The sequence below is a fragment of the Ailuropoda melanoleuca genome, chromosome 10, assembly GCF_002007445.2.
Source record: "Ailuropoda melanoleuca isolate Jingjing chromosome 10, ASM200744v2, whole genome shotgun sequence".
Lineage (NCBI taxonomy): Eukaryota > Metazoa > Chordata > Mammalia > Carnivora > Ursidae > Ailuropoda > Ailuropoda melanoleuca.
Genome location: NC_048227.1, coordinates 35005531 through 35025888, shown reverse-complemented (window position 1 = coordinate 35025888; position 20358 = coordinate 35005531). Strand labels below are relative to the sequence as shown.

Here is a 20358-nt window from a genome sequence, read left to right as displayed (position 1 = left end):
TTCCCTCCCGCCCTCTCAGCACCAGGGCTTCCGTCTGAGAAAGGCGCATCTTCATTCATTTATTCAACCAGTGCTCTTTGAGGTTAGGAGCTGTGCGTTCTGTGACTGGCACAGAATGGGAAAGGCTTTAGTTGCTAGGTGTGGAGGGTCCAAGCTGAGGTCAAATAAGGCAACAGTGCGTCTTATTTTAGCTCTCATACTGTATGCAAGTGTCTTATATATGTTGAGTGCCACGTTTTTTGCATTTTTGTGGGTTTTGTTGGTGATTTAGCTGTTTAAAATGGTCCGCAAGTGTAGCTCCACGCTACAGAGTATCCAGTGCAGCACAGGTCAAGTAGGAAGAGGACAGGCCAATCCTACTATGCTTGAGGCTCGGGGGAGATTCACTGACCTCCAGAGTCCACCGAATAGCAGAGGGTTTAAGAGCCGGTGAAAGCCTAAAATTGAGTGAGATCGAGCTGGGGTCAAGTCTTGAACCACAACACTGTATGACTTTGTTCAAGATACTTAATCTTTTTTTTTTTAAGATTTTATTTATTTATTTATCAGGGAGAGACAGCCAGCGAGAGACGGAACACAGGAAAGGGGAGTGGGAGAGGAAGAATCAGGCTCCCAGCGGAGGAGCCTGATGTGGGGCTTGATCCCAGGACTCTGGGATCACACCCTGAGCTGAAGGCAGATGCTTAACGACTGAGCCACCCAGGCGTCCCAAGATACTTAATCTTCTAACCAGAAAATGGGGATAAATATGAGGTCAGCCTCCTAGGGCTGTTGTAGGGATGGAATGGCTTACTGCAGTTGGGTCGCTTGGCACATGCCCACACCGGACACAATTATTGTTCGCTCTCCTTAGAGTACCCTGGGCCTGGGTTCCCCTGCTTACAAAAAGGGAACTGCCATCTCTCATTGGCTGTTGGAGGAATCAAGGAATAAACAAGAGATGATTGAATTGTATTTGCACTTAAAAGTAAGGGCAGGGGTGCCTGGCTGGCTCAGTGGGTGGAGCATGCAACTCTTGATCTTGGGGTTGTAAATTGGAGCCCCACTTTGGGCATAGAGTTTACTTAAAAAAAAACCACTAAAGACAAATATTCCTCAAAAGATTAAACAGAGTCACCTAGCAATTCTACTCTTAGGAATATGGCCAAGAAAATGAAAACATACGGCCACACCAACCCTGTGCAGAAATGTTCATACCATTTGTTCACATTCATAGCACAATCTCACATTCACTCTAGCCAAAAAAGTGGAAACAACCCACCAACAAGTAAATAGAAAAACCGTGGCTGATCCAGGCTACGACGTGGATGAACCTCGAAAACAGCGTGCTTGAGGGAAGAAAGCCAATCACATGAGGCCACGTATTGTATGATTCCGTTTGTATGAAATGTTCAGAACCAGCAGATCCTCAGAGACGGGCAGATGAGTGGTTGCCTGGGGCTGGGGGAGTACAGGGGAAATGGGGGGAGGTGATTGCTAATGGGTGCAGATTTTCCTTTTTGGGGTGATGAAAATGTTCTAAGATTGGCTGTCATGATGGCTGCACACCATGGGGAATGTTCGAAAAGCCACGGAATTGCACACTTAAATGGGTGAATGTGGATTATACCTTAAAGCAGTTACCAAAACAAGCAAACAACCGGGGAGAGACTATACCCGAAGCAACTCAGGAAGAATCAGACACATCCTAAGACACAGCTGTGCCTGTGTAGAGAGATAGGGTGATGTTCCCCGTGCTATTTGCTGTAGAATCCTCATGGGGCGCGTCTGAGACCAGAAGCCCATGACTGTCCCAGGAGGTGTTGGGAGCTGTCGCTTGTGGTCTTGCAGTGTAACTGCTGATTTCACCTTTCCCCCAGAGCGTTTGCTTTCTACTGACACCTGCCCTTCTCAGAGACGCACACACAAGGCTAATCCACGTCATCTGCCTCCTCCTCCAGCCTCCAAGCCTCACACCTGTATTCACACCTGTACGGCAAAGCCAGCCGCACTTTATTTTTAGTCCAGATTATACCCTAAGTGGGTCGGCAGGAGCGCCTGGGGCCCAGCACAGCTTCAATGGTCCTTTGTTGGCCCCTGCGTCCAGATTATCCTGCTGCCACCAGAAGAACACCTGTCTGCTATCTAGGGGGCTGGACCCCAGTTTCCCAGGTTTTACAGAAAACAGCCCAAAGGCTGTTTACAACACTGTCTACAACCAGTGCCATCTGCTGGCCAAACGGTGTGGCAGGGGACATGGTGGCTCCCTTGCCTGCCTTTCCTTCCTGGACTTGGAGCCTGCCTTACGGAAAGCCAGGGGTGATATTCCTCCCTCTTAGGTCTCTCAGGCTGGAGTTTAAACCACACTTGCTCCTACATTGAGACCCCTGAGAAAAGCGCCCGTGTATAACGTGTTGAGCTTGATGGAGTTTCACAAACCTCACTCTTGGTGCGGCAGGCACCAACCAGGTCAAGACACAGAGTGTGACCGTCCCCCAGCAACCTCCTCTGTGCCCCCTTCCACTCACTGTCCCCGCAAAGGGAGTCACTAGCCCCACTCCTAAGAATAGATTCATTTGCCTGCAGGTGCATCTTCATTACAAGTTGGAGCCACTTGGAGACGAAGGGCCTTTTCAGTGCAGTTCTCCCCAAAGGAGCAAAGCCCCGGTATCGCCAGGGGCACCTCTCTCCTCTCCTGCCACAACCCTCTGCCTCCTCCTTCACCACTTCCTCTGTTAAGCTGACCCACACGGGCTTGAAAGCCTCAAACAAAATCATGTGGTCATTTTGGGAGACTCAGCCACCATCACGCCAAGTACTGTGCTGAGCACTCTGCACGCACCCCTGCCTTCTTCCCCACGAGGAGCTGTGCACATTTACCTGAACCTGAGCAGAGCGTGCAACGTGCTCAGAGGTGCAGAGCCAGCGGCTGGCAGACCCCAAATCTTGTGATTCTAGACTGGTGGCCTCATCACTCCCTAAGCTGCTCTCCAAAGACGGTGTGAGCCGGGAAACTGTCACATGCAGGCCTGTTCTCTGTAAAAATCTGTTTTTACACCCAGCACAGGATGGGAAAGGAGCCTGCGACCCCTGCGGACCCCACATTGTTAGGTCATTGATTTGTCTGAATGGCTGCAGCTGCTCAGACCTTGGATACAGAAAAGGGCCCTTATCAGAAGTGCACAGCGTGATGCATTTTCACAGCCCGGAATACACCTGTGTGCCCACTTCCCAGCAGTCTGCCTCACCCTCCCTCCCAAGCATGGGGTCACCCCACGGCCCCCATACTCCTAACTTCTAACAGCAAAGATAGTTCTCTCCATTTGTGTACTTTTTATAGAAATGGAGTCATACAGTACGAGCTCTTTTGTAGATGGCTTCTTCTGCTCAACTTTATGTCATTGGAAGTCATGCATACATCCAGCATGGCTGCCTACATCCATCCTCTTGTGGTAGTTCATTACGTGACCATTGCCTGGTCCGTCTGTTGTGCCGCTCACGGTCATCTGGGGAATTCGCACATGGGCATTCTTAGCTATTATGGTATTGCTGTCACAGACATCATAGTGCCTGGGATGAGTACATTACTTTTGGCTGCCCGCGGAGGGGTAGAGTGGCTGGGTCGTAGGGTCTGCCTGCGTTCAGCTTTCCCCAAGAGCTTCTCCCAGTTTACACTCCACCAGAGGATGGGAGTTCTACTCATCATATCCTCGCCAACACTTGGCACGGCCAGACCCTCCAATTTAAATGCTAAATGATTCTAAAGGGAAACCCGAATGATTTCAGTGTTAACATCTATTTTGTACATTTCTGTTGTTCACACAGCCCATGAGGGTAGACCACGCCATTGGCGCCGTCATTCATTTAACAAACGTTTATTGAGCCCCTCCTGTGTGCTGGTGTACGAGAGAAGAAAAAAGCCAGTAACCTCTCTGTCCTGAAGGAGCTCCAGGGACATCCTCTCTTCAGGTAACAGCTCAGATGTCACGTCTGCAGACAGGCCTCCTGGAGCACCTGCTGTCATCACCCCATCTCCTGTTTCAGTTTTGTGGCACGTACATCACCGAAGGTGCCTTGTTGACCTGTTTGTTGACGTGTCTGCTGACGAGGGCAAGAATCTCGTCTGCTCGGTGTTCTCTATCCTCTAGCATAGCTTCTGGTACATAGTCAGCATTCAGTAAATATTTATTGGGTGAGTAAACGATGGAATAAGTGATAGGCAGGGTGAGACCTGAGATCTTAGGTTCAAATCCTGGCTCTGCCACTCATCAGCTGTCTGAGTTCTTCAGTAAATTATTTCAGTTTTCTTTTCTTTTCTTTTCTTTTTTTTAAGATTTTATTTATTTATTTGAGATAGAGAGTGAGAGAAAGCACGAGCTGGGGGGCGGAGGGAAAGGGAGAAGCAGGCTCCCTGCTGAGCAGGGAGCCCGACATGGGGCTCTATCTCAGGACCTGGAGATCATGATCTGAGCCAAAGGCAGACTCACTGAGCCACCCAGGCGCCCCAGTCATTTAAGTTTTCTGATCCTCATTTCTTCATCTATAAAACAAGAGTGCTTGAACTGGCAAAGGAAAGAACAAATGAGCTTGAAGCTAGATTGAGAGAAATTACATAATCTGAAAAACAGAGAGAAAATGGAATAAAAAAAAATTGAACAGAGCCTCAGAGAAATGTGGGACACCTTTGAGCATACCAACATATGTGTAATGGAAGTTGGCTTTGTTTTATTTTATTTTTTGCATTTTATCACAACTGTTTTGACTTGGTGGCATCAAATCACCTGCCACACACACAACTTTCCCAAATCTTGCCATTCCGTAACGTGAAATGAGTGAATGCAGGTATGTCCATCGGTGTGGATTGGCGGTATACATGCATACATTGTACCCACTATACACCGGTGTATACTTACAGGGTTGTTGGTGTCGTGTGGGAGGGGCCACATGGCGTGTCTTTGCCGGGGGTGTGGGGGTTGTTGGAGGCTGGCTGCCCCACCAGCCCGATTAAATTGGTGCCCATCCCTCACTCTCGTTTTCTCCTGTTTTGTTATGTTTCTAACTCCTGTCCCTGCCTGACGTTAATTTATTTCTTTGTTGTAAAATACCAGCATTTCTCCCGCTAGCGGGCAAGCTCTGAGATCAGTGGCCTCCCCAGACCTGCTCGCTGTGGTCTCCTCCGTAATTAAGAGCAGCATCTGGCACAGAGTAGGTGCTCAGTAAATATTGGTTGAAGAAGAGAACGAAGTGCCAGGCCCAGTGCCAGGTGCAGGGAAACATACCGGTATCTCTGTGGTCAGCTCGTGGCCGTCTCTCAAAGGCCTGAGACAAGGTTGGGCTCTTTGAGGTGCGTTTCCAGCTCTCCGAACTGTTGCAACCTGGGCTGATTTGGTAGCTTCACTCTCTTAGAGCCCAGAGGAACACACACACCCTGGGCCCCGGGAGCGACCAAAACCAACGACGTGCCCCTGCCCTCACGTCACAGTGATCTGGGGAGCCAGTAAGCAGCACGCCGCCTCCCACCAGGACTCCTCAAGTAGAGGCTTCCCCCCCCCCAATACAGGGATGGTTTCGGATGCTGAGCATCCCCCCAAGTGACAAAGAACCATTACACCCCTTAGCCACACCCACACCGTGTTACACCCACTTACCCCAGTGACCAGGAACTACTTTGAATGCTGGCACTCAAACTTTTTCGTAAGGCCCGTGGGGAGCCCCTGGTCTGGCCCTGTGCCCCCCTCTCCAGCCTTGTTTCTGTGCTAACCTACTCATTTCCCCTCAGGGTCCCTTGCCCACTGAGGAAAGTCTTGCTCATGGTTTTGCCATAATACAGCTCGTCAATCCCTTGCCTGCGCTTCCAAAATCCACAGAGTTCTGCCTACTGCAAGGTTTTTCATTAAGTTTGCAGGATCTGCTCCTCCGCCCCTCAACTGTGTTGAGTGCAGTTGGGCTCATTGCCTTGTTGCCACAAGGGAGACCCCGCACAACTGACGTTCTGATTACCTCCTCTTCACCACAGGGGTGACCCCCCCACCCCGTCCTCAATAGTGTGACACCCAGTGCTAGCCAGGTGAGATCGACAGCAATTATTAGTCACATAGACTCATGGCCAGGGGAAGGAGGACACTGCTTACCACGTGGGGCTACTCGGTGTTGCAGTCAGCAACAGAGTGAACCAGCAAGAGCTGTGGGCTGCCGTTTATAATGATGGGATGGGGTGCCTCCTGCAGAAGGATGTTATTGGCTTGCAGGCTAGCAGGAAAAGCAAAGCCCCCCCAGACTGAGGACAGGGTGGAGTGTGGCTGGTCTGGCTGGTGGAAGAACTGGCTGGGTGGGGAGGCTTTCCCAACAATGGTGGTGGGGGGGGTCACATCTGTTGAGTGTCGGGGACTCAGGAGCCCCCTGGGAGGCTCAGAGATGTCAGGGTGGCCCTTAAATTGAGAAACCCACAGGCATGTATGGGGGGTTAAATCAGAAGGGCTTCCAGCATTGGGGTCCGCATCAGGTAACGGGGGAGTGTTTTGGATTGGTGCTGTTAGGAAGCAGAGGTAATTCTGTGATTGGGTCTTTCAGTCAATCACGTCTAGAAGGCAAGAGGAGTGAAGGAGCACTAACAGTCTAGTGGGTCAAGAAGCAATGGTCACTCATATTAGCCAGGATAGGGGGCTGTCTGGTCATGGTTGTGGTCTGAACAGTGTTCTTGTTTTTATTTGAGTTCAGACATGATCGAGGCTGGTCCTATTTTGTGTCAGCCCATGACGGGGGCAGAGCTGCCCTGTCGGGCTGGCATTCCATGAAGTTGTTTGTGTCCATAGGAGCATACCAAGGCCCTCCCAGCAGCCCCAGGGCCCACAGCACCAGGCCAGTTCCCCATTAAGGGGCTGCTTTTCTCTCCCTCCACACCCCAGGTAGCCAGAGGCATCCACAGTCATTCCTCAGAACCTTAGTCTCCAGTATCCAGAGCTTTGCCGTGGCCAGCTGTGGCTGGTCAGGAGCTGGTTCAGAGAACGGCATCGCAGCTGGGCTCGGGTCACACCCTCCCTCCTGCCGTCCTGCAGAGTGAATTGTTCCCGCCTCTCACCAGTCACCAGATCGTTGCTGCACTGAAGATGCACAGAATCCACCAGCCACCTGCCACACAGGTCATTATCAGAAACAAACCTGGCTCCTGGCTCTGGTACCAGATTCTAAAGACTGGGGCCTCAATCGCCAAACCCAGGCTGTGAAAACCTGCCCCAGAGTGCAGCTGGCTCTCCCTAGAGAGCCAGGTGGTTTTTCCTTTTAAAGCCTAGTCACAAACTGTTCTACTTGACCCATCGTGTTTACATAGCGTGTACATAGGTGCAGCAAGAATGTCTGAGCATCAGCTCCCCCTGGGTTGACAACAAGAAATCCAGGGCTACACGACCTGCTCGTGGATGTACGGTTCGCTGGGATGGTTCGCTGGGATGGCAGTTGTGTTGTCTATAACATCTGCTAGGGTCAGAGACAAGCTTGGGATGGGAAAGGTCCTCCGTCCACTCGCCCCTGCGTGGGCACCACAGTTGGCGTGGTGTGCTTGAAGAGAGAGAGCTCGTTCCCCTGGGAGCCGCCCCGGCTAGCCTGTGCTTGCATCTTTTCCAAGGTTTCTGGGCGTTATTTTCAGGGAAACGTGGTCCACTGGAGGCATGGTCATGTGAAACATCTGAAAATCTCGAACAACCATCCTGATGCCCAGGATAAGTGAACGTATGGCAAGTGGCTATAAGCCTGATGCCTGATGGCCACATAGCAAGGAGTATCCAACACCCACCGCAGCTCTGATGACAAGGATGGGCAATCACAAGTGTTGATGATGATGGAGAGAAATGGGAACCTCCATAGCTGGGGGTGGGAATGTAAAATACTGTAGCCACTGTGGAAGACAGTCTGACAGTTCCTCAAAGTGTTAACACAGACTCGCCGTCTGACCCAGCAGTTCTGCACCTAGCCATCAATACCAAGTAACTGAAGGCTTGTACACTACTGTTTGTAACAGCATTACCCACAATAGTGAAAAGGTAGAATTGGCCCAAATATCCATCCGAAGATGGATTAAAAACTGGTCTATCCATACAGTGGAATATGACTCAACTATAAAAAGGAAGGAAGTATTGACACCTGCCACAATGGGGATGAATCTTGAAACCATGATGCCGGTGCAAGAAACCAGTTACAAAAGGCCACAAATGATTTGATTTCATTTATACAAAATGTCCAGAGTAGGCAAATCCGTAGAGACAGAAAGTAGGTTAATGAATGCCAGGCGCTGGGGGGGGGGGGGGGGGAATGGGGAGCACGCGCTAATGGGTTCAGCGTTTCTTGTTAGGGTGATGTGTGGACGTTGACTGCAGTGATGGGTGCCCAGTTGTGTGATACACTACAAGTTACTGGATTGTATACTTTAAATGGGTGGATTGTATGGTGTGGGAATTATATCTCAATAAAACTGTTACCAAAAAAAAAAAAAAAAGAGTATCCAAGTGGGATCCAGACTGAACTGGGGATATAAGTACCGTTTCTCACACCAGGAGTGGGTCTTTATGTGTTTTCTTGTTGCTGTTATTGTTGTCATTTTATTTATTTATTTATTTATTTATTTATTTATTTATTTATTGTCTCTTGAGGTGAGCAAATTCCTTTAATGTAATTAAGCAATTCTTTCAAAGCAGGCCGGTGTGTCTGGAGAGTAGTGGCTGTGGTAGCGTGGAGAGTCCCAACACGAGTGCCCTGTTCCCGAAAGAACTAGCTTTTGTGGCTAGAGTAGTAATGGCCTTAGCAGAAGCATTTGCTGATGTCAGGTCAAGAACATGTAATTAGCAAACAACATCCCTGAAAATACACTTCCATTAAATTTATAACGAGTCTCCTGGGCTCTTTCTCCAATGGCCACAATCATTGGCAGGAGTGGGGTATCAGGTCAGTTCTGGGGGAAAAGAATTCTTTTGAGTCATAGTGGCCTGGCACTTCACATGTCTTGTTTCTGTGTGCACAGACACAGGCGTGTGCGTGCGCACGCACACACAGTGCCCCTCCCTGCCGCAACCTCACATGGAAGGTTTTATTTCCAATTTAGCAGGCAGGGAAGCTGAGACTCAGAGTGGTTAAGTCATTTGCACAAGGTCACGTAGGTGTTGAGAAAGAGTCATGCATCCATCTCCATAAACCCACAGTGGACAGGTGCTCCACTTTCTGTGGGAAAAGCTGGGGGAGATTGTCCCTTAGCCAACAACACCCCTGAGCAGGGCTCTGGCCATGCACTATATATAAGCAGCATGTATCATGCCCGGAACAATGGGGCGGGCCAGGAGACCGTGCTCCAGGGGTTAAACCAAGGACCTTCCCTGCAGACTTCCCTCAGAGACCAGGATGAGCAGGCTGCCGTTTTCTTGTCCAAGAATTGACACAAGCGCGGCCTAACCACATGGGGGCCCAAGCGGTTTCCCGGTCCTGTGGCAGCTGGCTCACAGCTCTGTCCTCGGGGCACTGGGGTGTTCATGAGCCCCGGCTCTAGGGGAGAACAGAGCAAGATTTGGCAAGGCCGTTCTCATGGGTGCCCCTCGGTGGGCAGGGCCATGCAGCGTTCAGACCTGTGGGAAGCCAGCTGCCTCTTCCTCTTTTTCCCCCACCCCCACCACAAACCCGAACACCTGTGGGGCATTTGAGACCAGCTTCGCTCTTCAGACTCTTTTCTCTACATCTTCTTTTCTCAAAACCCAGGCTTTCCTAACTCCAAGAACTCTCCCCTGTCCCAATTCTAGAGGCTTCCGAGGAGCTTGCTGCCTCCCCATCACCTTCACTGCGTGCTTCTTGGAAGGGGTCATTGGTCTTCTGTAACTGAAGGGCTTGAACTGAAAGGCTGACCGTCCGTCTGTTCGAACAGCCAGCAGCTTCTAATTGCGCACCCACCCTGCCCCACTCCGGGCTCTCAGAAGCACGCCGGCTCGCCCATGTTCTTTGGTGTCCTAGCAACCAGAGGCTCTCATCTGAGCTCCACCGGACAGAGGCCATTTTCTCTCCGACCGCCATGACCTACAGCCTCCCGGGGCCTCTGAGGACCTGTCTGCACAGCTCGTGGGTTCCCTGAAAGCCACCCCTTGTCCCCAAAGACGCCCAGCCGCCCAGCCCTGCAGAGCCTCCCTGCAGGATGAGCTTCTCGCTCACCTTCTCCGAGCTGGTCAACATCGCCATCCCGCAGTGCGGGGTGGTGAACTTCAAGGCCCTGCACCTCCTGCTTCAGGGCATCCTGGAGCACATCCACATGGCCGAGCTCAAGAAGGTCCTCTCGGGAGATGAGGACTTTCTCCAAACCTCACCAGTAGTGTTCATGCCCCGGGAAGCAGACGCCCAGCCCGTCCTCAGCCCCATGAAGAGGCTCAGCAATGTCTTTGACCATGTGGTGAGCCGCATAGACAAGATGGAGAGCCAGCTGGCCGTGCTGCAGGACCTGCCCTCCACTTCCCAGTTGCTGGAGGGCAGCCAGGGCAAGGGCCAGCCCGCCCAGGACCTGTGGCACCTGATAAAGCTCCGGAAGATGGTGGAGGGCAATGAAGAGGCCACGGCAAAGGTAAACCACCTGGCCTCCAGAAGCTTCCTGCCCTCCTTGCTCTCCTTCCGGGCATCTCACCCCTTATTCCCTTATGCCCCTTGTGATGGGCTGTCCCCAAACACTGGGGCAGGAGTGGGGCTTTGGAGTCAGGCAGAGCCAAAGCTCCAGGCCTGCATCCTTTGTCAAGTGTTGAGGAAAGAAGCCAGACACAAAAGGTTACACATTCCATTTGTATGAAACAGGCAAATCCATAGAGACAGAAAGCAGACTGGTGGTTGCCAGGGGTTTGGGGGAAGGAGGAGATGGGGGAAGAAGATAGCCTAGTGGTTATGAGGTCTCCATTTGCAGTGATGAAAAAAGTTTGGAAACACCAAATTTCCGCCATTCCCTAGTTCCCTCATCTCTTCACTGTCCCCTTCACCCTCCAGGCTCTGTTTGGCTCCCTCCCCAGGGAAGCCACTAGAAGGAGCACTCACCATGCTCCAGGTGAGCCAGAAGCTTAGGTCTGTTAGCCCCTTTGATCTTCACAGCACCTCTGTGAGACAGGTGCAGTTATGATCCCCGGCTTACAGGTGAGGAACTGAAGCACTGAGAGGTTAATCCCTCGGGGTCACACAGTGTCAGAAAATGGGGAGCTGGTGCAAACCTGGGCCAAGAGAGTCGGTGAAAGGCATAAGTGTGGAGTGCTGAGCGTGCTGTTACTTACCCACTGGAACGGTTGGGGGATGATCCTGGTTTCCTCCTCCCAGGATTGCCTCGAGATTGATACTAAACAAGATAATGTGTGGGAAGTGCTCAGCACAGAGCTGGAGGTATTCTGGGCATCCAATCAGCGGTCACTGTTAGTATTATCCAGAGACTAGAACTGAGCAGGGAAACTGGGATGACCGGGACCTTAGTGAAGTCAGGCACCGGAGCCCTGAGGGACAGGGAGAGGGTGCAGTCTGGCCAAGGTGGGCTGAGAGGCAAGGCAACATGGACCAATGTTAAATCAGGTGCTCAGTGAAGCAGCCAGCCACACAGGACCACATACTGCATGCTTCTGTTTCTATGAAACATCAAGAACAGGGATATCGGTAGTGATAGAAAGTGGATTGGCGGGGCGCCTGGGTGGTACAGCGGTTAAGCATCTGCCTTCGGCTCAGGGCGTGATCCCGTTGTTCTGGGATCGAGCCCCATATCAGGCTCCTCTGCTATGAGCCTGCTTCTTCCTCTCCCACTCTCCCTGCTTGTGTTCCCTCTCTTGCTGGCTGTCTCTATCTCTGTCAAATAAAAAAATCTTTAAAAATAAAAATAAATAAAAAAATAAAAGAAAGTGGATTGGCATTTGCCAGGGGCTAGGAGGTGGGGGCTGTGGGAGTGACTGCTGATGGGTACGGCGTTTCTCTTCAGAGTGACGAAAATGTTCGGAAACTAGATAGTGGTGGCAGTTGCCAACCTTGCGAATGTACTGAATGCCACTGAATTCTTCGTGTTACACACACGCGCGCACACACACACACAGAGCAGAGAGTGGCAGAACTGATTAAAAGAAAAAAAAAACAATCTAACTATACCTTCTACAAGAGACACATTCTAGATTCAAAGACAAATAGGTTGAAAGTAAAAGGATAGAAAAAATATATTCCTTGCAGGAGGCAGTCAGCAGAGAGCTAGAGTGGCCACACAGCTCATGTCAGACAAGACAGACTTGAAGACAGGAATTGTCGCTAGACCAAAAAGGCCTGCGTGGGTGGGCGAGTTCAGGTTACAGAGGCCTTGGAGGCTGGGAACGTGGACACAGTGTTGGAGCAGCCTGACCCTGGGCCTGCCTTGATGGTGGATGCTTCTAGAATGCACGGTACCCAGAGTGACCCAGTCCGCCCACGAAGGGGGCTGGCGGACAGGCTTGGACACGGGTCTGCAGCCCTCAGAGGAGTGTTTGAGCACCCAGGATTAGAGAATGTGTCCCCCCTCCAACTCCAGGCCTGGCTGAGGTTGCCAGGGGTTACCACAATGACCGCCTCCCAGCCCCACCCCTTCAAGGGGGTTGCCATGGTAGCTGGCTCTGGGATGGTGCAAGCTGCTTAGCTAAGTGTCTGCACCAACCAGCCAGTCAGGCTGGCAGACCAAATGTCATGTCGATGTCCAGGTCACCTTACTTGCCCCTGACCCCTCTTCCTCTGGGGCTGACCGGGTTAGTGTCCTCTGCCGTCCTTTACAAACACCTGTCAAGGTTTGAGGGGCCAAAGTGGGGAAAGACTAGCCTGCCAGTCCTAGCACCACCCCAGACGGGGTGAATGGTTCCCAGAAAACGGGCCAGCAACAAGGGGGCTCCAGAAAGGTTTGTGACTCTCCACAGGCATGGTTAGCATACCGCCAGATCTGGGGCTCGGGCACTGAACCAAGTCCTTACTAGACGGCCTGAGGTTGCAGTGTCCCTCACCCTTACAGATAATTGTCTGTGGTGAGGACTGTGTTGTGTCCTGGGGGGTGGTGGGCGGCTTCCGTGGCCTGCACCCTCCAGGTGCCAGGAGCGACCCCTAGTGGTGACCACCAAACCGTCTGCAGACTTTGCCAGTTGCCTGCTGGGGGACCCACTCGCCCTGTCGAGAACTGCTGAGCAAGGAAAACTGAGCTCCCTTGCTCACAGTATGCACCTGTCCCCGAAGCCCCCTCGGGAGACTCGGATCCAGGGCTTCCCGAGCCTGTTGGAGCACCAGCCCCACCTGCGGAGCTCTCCCAGAATTGCAGGCTCCCAGGCCCCGCCTGCGGCTCCCAGGTTCTGCCTATGGCTCCCAGGCCCTGCCTAGAACCAGAGTTTTATTTATTTATTTTAAGGATTTTATTTATTTATTTATTTGAGAGAGAGAGAGAGAGAGAGCACAAGCAGGGGGGAGAGGGAGAGGGAGAAGCAGGCTCCCCACTGAGCAGGGAGCCCAATGTGGGGCTCGATCCCAGGAGCCCAGGATCATGACCTGAATCAAAGGCAGACGCTTAATGACTGAGCCACCCTGGTGCCCCCACTCCCAACACAATTAACTCCCAAACACCCATCCAACAGACTGTGTTGAACTTCCCCCAATTTTTTCTAAGACAAAAATGCTATTTTTTTTACAGCTTTGTTGAAATGTATTCATACATATATTTGTGTGCATACCAGAATAGTCATCCATTTAAAGGGTATGGTTCAGGAGCGCCTGGCTGACTCAGTCTGGAGAGTGTGTGACTCTTGATCTCAGGGTTGTGAGTTCAAGCCCCACGTTGGGCATGGAGTCTACTTAAAAAAATTTTAAGTGTACAGTTCAGGGATTTTAGTATATTCACAGATTTCTGCAACTATTACAATCAATTTTAAGACATTTTCAACAGCGCCCCAAAAAACCCTTAACCATTAGCTATCATTCTTCCTGCTCCTCCTTGAACCCCACTTTTGCACTTACCGTGACGCCTTCAAGTTTTATCCACGCTGTCACATGAGCAGCACTTGATTCTTATCATCGCCAAACGCTATTCCGCTAGATGGATAGACTACTTTCGTTTATCCGTTGGTGAACATTTGGCTGTTTCCGCTTGCAGGCTGTTAGGAGTCGTGGCCCCTGTGAACAGTGGGGTACACGTTTTCCTGTGGACGTATGTTCTCATTTCTCCTGGGCGTATACCTCGTCGTGGAATTGCTGGATCGTATGATCACTGCGTTTCAAGTTTGAGGAACCGCCAGCCTGTTTCAAAGCAGCTGCACCATTTTGCGTTCACACCAACAGCATGTGAGGGCTCCAATTTCTCCACCTCCTCACCCACACTTCTTAGTGTCTGTCTCTGATTCTAGCCCCCTTGTGGGTATGAAGTGTATCTTATTGTGGTTTTGATTTGCATTTCCCTGGTGACTAATTGTGTTGAGCATCTTTTCTTGTGCCTAGCAGCCATTTGTATCTCTTCTTTGGAGAAATGTCTATTCAGATTATTTGCCCAGTTTTCACTGGGTTGTCATTCTATTGTTGAGTTGTAAGAGTTCTTTATATATGGGGCGTCTGGGTGGCTCAGTTGGTGGAGTGGCCGGCCCTTGGTTTTGGCTCAGGTCATGATCTCATGGTGCTGGGACTGTGTCCTGAGTTGGGCTCCATGCTCAGCGGGGAGTCTGCGTGAGGACTCTCTCCCTCTGCCCCCCACCTTGCTTGTACACGCATGTGCACGCACACTTTCTCTCTCTCTAAAATAAATAACTCTTTAAAAAGAGTTATTTACAATTGTGGATCTATGATGCCATGTGTGTGATTTGTAAATTTTCTTAAAAAAATTTATTTATTTGTCAGAAGGGGGGGAGAGAGAGAGAAGGAGAGCACAGCATAGCAGGGAGTGTGGCAGGCAGACGGAGAAGCAAACTCCCCACTGAGCAAGGAGCCCGATGCAGGACTCAATCCCAGGACCCGGGGATCATGACCTGAGCTGAAGGCAGATCCTCAACCCACTGAGCCCCCCAGTCACCTCTGTTTGGATTATTTTACTTAACATCACATTTCTGAGGTTCATCTTTCTGGAATAGTACTTCATTCCTTTCTATGGCTGAGTAATAATCCATATTATGAATATATCACGTTTTGCTTATCCATCTGCCCTTTGATTGACACTTGGGTCGTTCCCACTTCTGGCTATTACGAATAATGCTGCTATAAATACTCCTATACAAGTTTGTGGACTGATGTTTTCATTTCTTCTGGATATATACCTAGGAATAGACTTGCTGGGTCATTTGGTAATTCTGTGTTCAATCTTAGGAAGAACTGCCACACCGTTTCCTAAAATGGCCACACCAATTTTCGTTCCCACCAGCGGTGTCTGGAAGGTTCCAATTTCTCCGCCTCCTCATTATTATCTGACTTTTGATTCTAACCGTCCTTGTGGGTATGAAGTGTTATCTCATTGTGGTTTTGATTTGTGTTTCCCTGATGACTAATAATGTTGAGCATCTTCTCATGTGGTTATTGGCTGTTTGAATATTATCTTCGGAGGAATGCCTATTCAGATATTCGCCCATTTTAATTGGGTTGTTTGTCTTATTTGTTACTGGATTCAGTTTTCTAGTATTTTGAGGATTTTTGCATCTATATTCTAGTTTTCTTATGATGTCTTTGTCTCATTTTGGTATCAGGGTGATACTGGCCTCATGGAATAAGTTTGGAATTCTGCTATTTTTTTGAAAAGCCTGTGAAGAATTAGTATTAATTCTCCTTTAAATTTGTGATAGAAGGGGCACCTGGCTGGCTCAGTTTGGAGAGCAGGTGACTCTTGATCTTGGGGTTGTAAGTTTGGGCCCCACGTTGGATGTAAAGATTACTTAAAAATAAAATGTTAGGGATGCCTGGGTGGCTCAGTCAGTTAAACGTCTGCCTTTGGCTCAGGTCATGATCCCAGGGTCCTGGGATCGAGTCCCACATGGGGCTCCCTGCTTAGCAGGAAGCTCCCTGCTTCTCCCTCTGCCTGCCGCTCCCGCTGCTTGTGCTCTCGCTCGCTGTCATGCGCTCTCTCTCTGGCAAATAAATAAATAAAATCTTTTTAAAAAAATAAATGCTTAATAGAAGTCCTTGGTGAAGCCACCTGGGCCTGGGCCTCTCTTTGTGGTATTTTTTATTATTATTATTATTATTATTATTACTACTACTACTCCTGTTTCAATGTCTTCATTTGTCTTGGGTCTATTCAGATTTTCTATTTCTTCTTGAGTCAGTGTTGGTAGTTTGTGTCTTTCTAGGAATTTGTCCATTTCATCCACCTGAACTAATTTGTTGGCCTACAATTGTTGATAGGATTCCTTCATAAGTCTTTTTATTTCCGTAGGGTCAATAGTAATGTTCCCTCCTGCATTTCTGATTCTTCCCTTTTTTTCCTGGTCAGTCTCACTAAAGATCTGCTAACCTCGTTGATGTTTTCAAAGAACCAGCTTGTAGCTTCATTGATTTCCTCTCTTCTTTCTCTGTTCTCTCTTTTGTTAATTTCATTTCACTCTTTATTGCTTTCATTTTTCTCCTTGTTTTGGGTTTAGTTTGCTCTGTTTTTTTCCGGTGTCTTAAAGTTAGCTTTAGCTGCATCCTGTAAGTTCTGGTGTGTTATATTTTCATTTTAATTCATCTCAAAGTGTTTTTTTCTTTTAATTTCCTTGGTGATCCCTTCTTTGACCTATTGGTTATTTGGGAGAGAGTTGTTTATTTCCATTTATTTGTGAATTTCCAATAGTTTCCTCTGTTGTTGATTTTTTATTTAAATCCATCGTGGTCTGAGTACAATTTTGAATGATTTCAGTCCTTTTAAAATGTATTGAGGGGCGCCTGGGTGACACAGCGGTTGAGCGTCTGCCTTCGGCTCAGGGCGTGATCCCGGCGTTATGGGATCGAGCCCCCACATCAGGCTCTTCTGCTATGAGCCTGCTTCTTCCTCTCCCACTCCCCCTGCTTGTGTTCCCTCTCTCGCTGGCTGTCTCTATCTCTGTCGAATAAATAAATAAAATCTTTAAAAAAAAATAAAATAAAATGTATTGAGACTTGTTTTATAGACTAGCATAAGGTGTGTCCTATAGAATGTTCTGTATGTGCTTGAGAAGAATGTGTATTCTGCCATTGTTGAATGGAGTGTTCTGTAGATGTCTGTTATGTCTAATTGGTTTATAATGTTGTGCAAATCTAGGGGCGCCTGGGTGGCTCAGCCGGTTAAGTGTCTGACTTTGGCCCAGGTCATGATCTTGGGGTTCTGAGATTGGGCCCTGCATCGGGCTCCCTAATCAGCAGGGAGTCTGCTTCTGCCTCTCCCTCTGCCCCTTCCCCTGCCTGTGTTCTCTCTCTTGCTTTCGGGTTTTTTTTTTTTAAGATTTTATTTATTTATTTGACAGAGAGAGAGAGAGGGAGGGGTGTCCTGGGATCACCACCTGGGCTGAAGGCAGACGCTTAAGCGACTGAGCCACCCAGGTGCCCCTCTCTCTCACTTTATGTCTCTCAAATAAATAAATAAATAAAATCTTTTAAAAAAACAATGTTGTGCAAATCTATGTCCTTGCTGATCTTCTATCTAGTTGTTTTATTCATTATTGAAAATGGGGTATCGAAGTCTCTAACTATTCTTGTTGAATTGCCTTTTTCTTCTTTCAGTTCTGTCCATTTTTGTTTCATATATTGTGGGGCTATGTTTTAGGTGCATGTATGTTTATAATTATTATATTTTCCTGGATGGATCATCTTATCATTATAAATGTCCCCTGTGTCTCTAGCAACAAATTTTGTCTTAGAGTCTATTTTATTTAATATTAGTGGTATTAGTGGTATAGCCTTTCCAGTTCACGGGGTTTTTTTAAAGATTTTTATTTATTTGAGAGAGAGAGTGTGTGTAAATGAGAGAGAGAGCATGAGCAGGGGGAGGGGCAGTAGGAGAGAGATAAGTAGACTCCTTGATGAGCAAGGAACCTGATGCGGGACGATCCCAGGATCCTGGGATCATAACCTGAGCCAAAAGCAGATGCTTAACCCACTGAGCCACCCAGGTGCCCCTCCAGTTCCCTTTTGATTACTGCTTGCATGGTATATCTTTTATTGTCTTTTTGGTTTTGACCTGTTTGTGTCTTTGACTATACATTGTGTCTCTTGTAGACAGCATGAGGTTGGATCATGTTTTCTTATCCATTTTGCCAATGTCTGCCTTTTAACTGGATGTTTAACCCATTTACGTTAATGTAATTACTGATAAGAAGGACTTTTGCCCTTTTGCTCTTTGTTACTTTTGTTAGCTGAATGCCTAACTATGCACTGGGCCCTTCATATACATCATCCCTTTTTTTTTATCATCACATTTTTTAAAAAAAATTTACTTATTTATTTGAGAGAGAGAGAGAGAGAGAGTGCACAAGCAGAGGGAACAGTAGGCAGAGAGAGAAGCAGGCTCCCCACTGAGCAAGGAGCCCAATGAGGGACTCGATCCTGGGATCATGACCCAAGCCAAAAGCAGATGCTTAACTGATTGAGCCACCCAGGCGTCCCTCATCATTACATTTTTTATACTCATTTTATGATTATGAAATCTAAAACCTGGGAAGATGCAGTTACCATCCCAGTCAGTGGTGGAGCTGAGCCACACCCAACTTCACATTTTCCCTTCTTCTTCCTCTTTAGTCCATGAAGACTCTGCAGGATTTGCTTACTGACATTTATGCACTCAAGGTCACCACTGAAACTCTCAGGAAGGATGTGGACAGACTGAAGAACATAGTAGACAAGGTAGACCCTCTCCAGCATGCTCTATGCTGGCCATGCTGCTTGGACCTCAGGTGGTTGGGGTGACAAGGTATATCTAGGGAGCCTGTTCTTAGTGAAAGAACACAGTTATGACAGCAGGAGAAGGGGTTTGACATGGCCCAGCCACTTGGCCCATCCCACTAAACTCTCCATGGCTTCCATCCTTTGTGTTAGGACATCATTTGTAGATGACAGAAAACCTAGTTCATCCTGGCTTAGCCAAAAGAAGAGAATTTAGCATCTCATTTACTAAAAAGTCCACAGTTGCCTTCAGGTACAGCCGGATCTAGGTGCTCACACCACATCAACATCACTCTGTCAGTGATGTTTTTCTGTGGGATGGCTTCATTCTCAGGCAGGTACCCACTAAGACTCCAGGCTTGCATTCCACCAACTTAGCAGAAAGAGAACAGCTTTTCCTATTCTGTAAAGCTCTGTCCACACTGAAAAGTGGAAAAAACTTAGCACAGGCATACAGTCTATCTCCCTTTGGAGTCCACAAGGACATCAACCCAGGTACATACTCAGTCCTTACCATGATGTGGAAGGACACAGAATCCCTGAAGTGAGAGGTCACAGCTGGTGGGTCAGAGCTGCGCTCAGAGCCCAGGTCTCCACACCAGCAGGCTGGTATTGTGGCTGAAGTTTTACAACTTGCCCCCAGAGAGCATGGTTTAGTGTATTATCCCCAATTCACAGGTCAGTGTATACATTTGATTGTCATGGCAGCTGTGAGAACTCGGTCTGGGTAGCTCCCATCTGAGGAGAAAGGGCATCACAAAACACTAAAAAGAAAAACAAACAAACCAAAACACTAAAAAATTCTTTCGACAAATCAGTTGGATTAAAAAATGTCAAAAAAAAAAAAGGGGAAAGAAAGAAATGCCTCCTCAGCCTACCTCTTGGAGATTCTTAATGTGCTTTTTTTTTTTTTTTTTTGCTCACTAAAGGCTCTGAGAAGTCCTGCAGTGTAGAAGCCCATTGAATACTTTTTAAGCCCAACATTTTCCAAAGTTATTTTCCCAGAAAACCCTCTTCCACTCCTTTCCCACTCACTAGGCAACACTTGCTTTGGGGTCTCTTCTTCCTTCTCTGACTCCGTCACCTAGAGCTAAGTCCCTGTCTTTCAGCTGTGGGGGAAGCAGGGCTAGGACCAGAATCTGCACTCCTGGCCCACAGACTTGGCTTTTTTGACAGATGCAGCCAGAAAGAATGGATACTTTGTTTGAAGGTCTGAAAGGCCAGAACAGGAGGATGAGTGCGCTGCAGCGGGAAGTGGTGAGACCCTCTGCTTCCCTCCCCAGTCCCCTGACCTTCAGGCCCAGGGCCCCGGGGACAGGGAAGAGTAAGGAAGAGAACACAATCTGGAAAGGCAAGTGTGGACCAAGGAGCCACCGAGGGCGTTACCCCTCACTCTCAACCTCCTCTCCTGCCCCCCAGGTTTCTCTCCAGAGCAAAATCCTCACCATCCCCAAAGCTGAGGACGTGGTACTCTGGAGCAGCCTCCACGAGGCCATGTTCACCCCCGTGAGTGAAGGAGGAAGAGGAGGGGAAGGCAGGGTG

The 20358-nt window shown here is 48.9% G+C and overlaps 1 protein-coding gene across 1 annotated transcript in view; it reads left to right on the top strand.

Moving 5' to 3' along the window:
- The window catches only part of C10H16orf96 (chromosome 10 C16orf96 homolog), a 43937-nt gene that overhangs the window by 158 nt on the left and 23421 nt on the right, over positions 1 to 20358 (top strand). Inside the window, exons 2-6 of the mRNA XM_019805251.2 lie at positions 3805 to 3948; positions 9756 to 10561; positions 18673 to 18777; positions 19993 to 20073; positions 20236 to 20322. Of these exons, the coding sequence (XP_019660810.2) occupies positions 10142 to 10561; positions 18673 to 18777; positions 19993 to 20073; positions 20236 to 20322 (693 nt within the window). The 5' untranslated portion in view covers positions 3805 to 3948; positions 9756 to 10141. The remainder of the gene's footprint in view (positions 1 to 3804; positions 3949 to 9755; positions 10562 to 18672; positions 18778 to 19992; positions 20074 to 20235; positions 20323 to 20358) is intronic.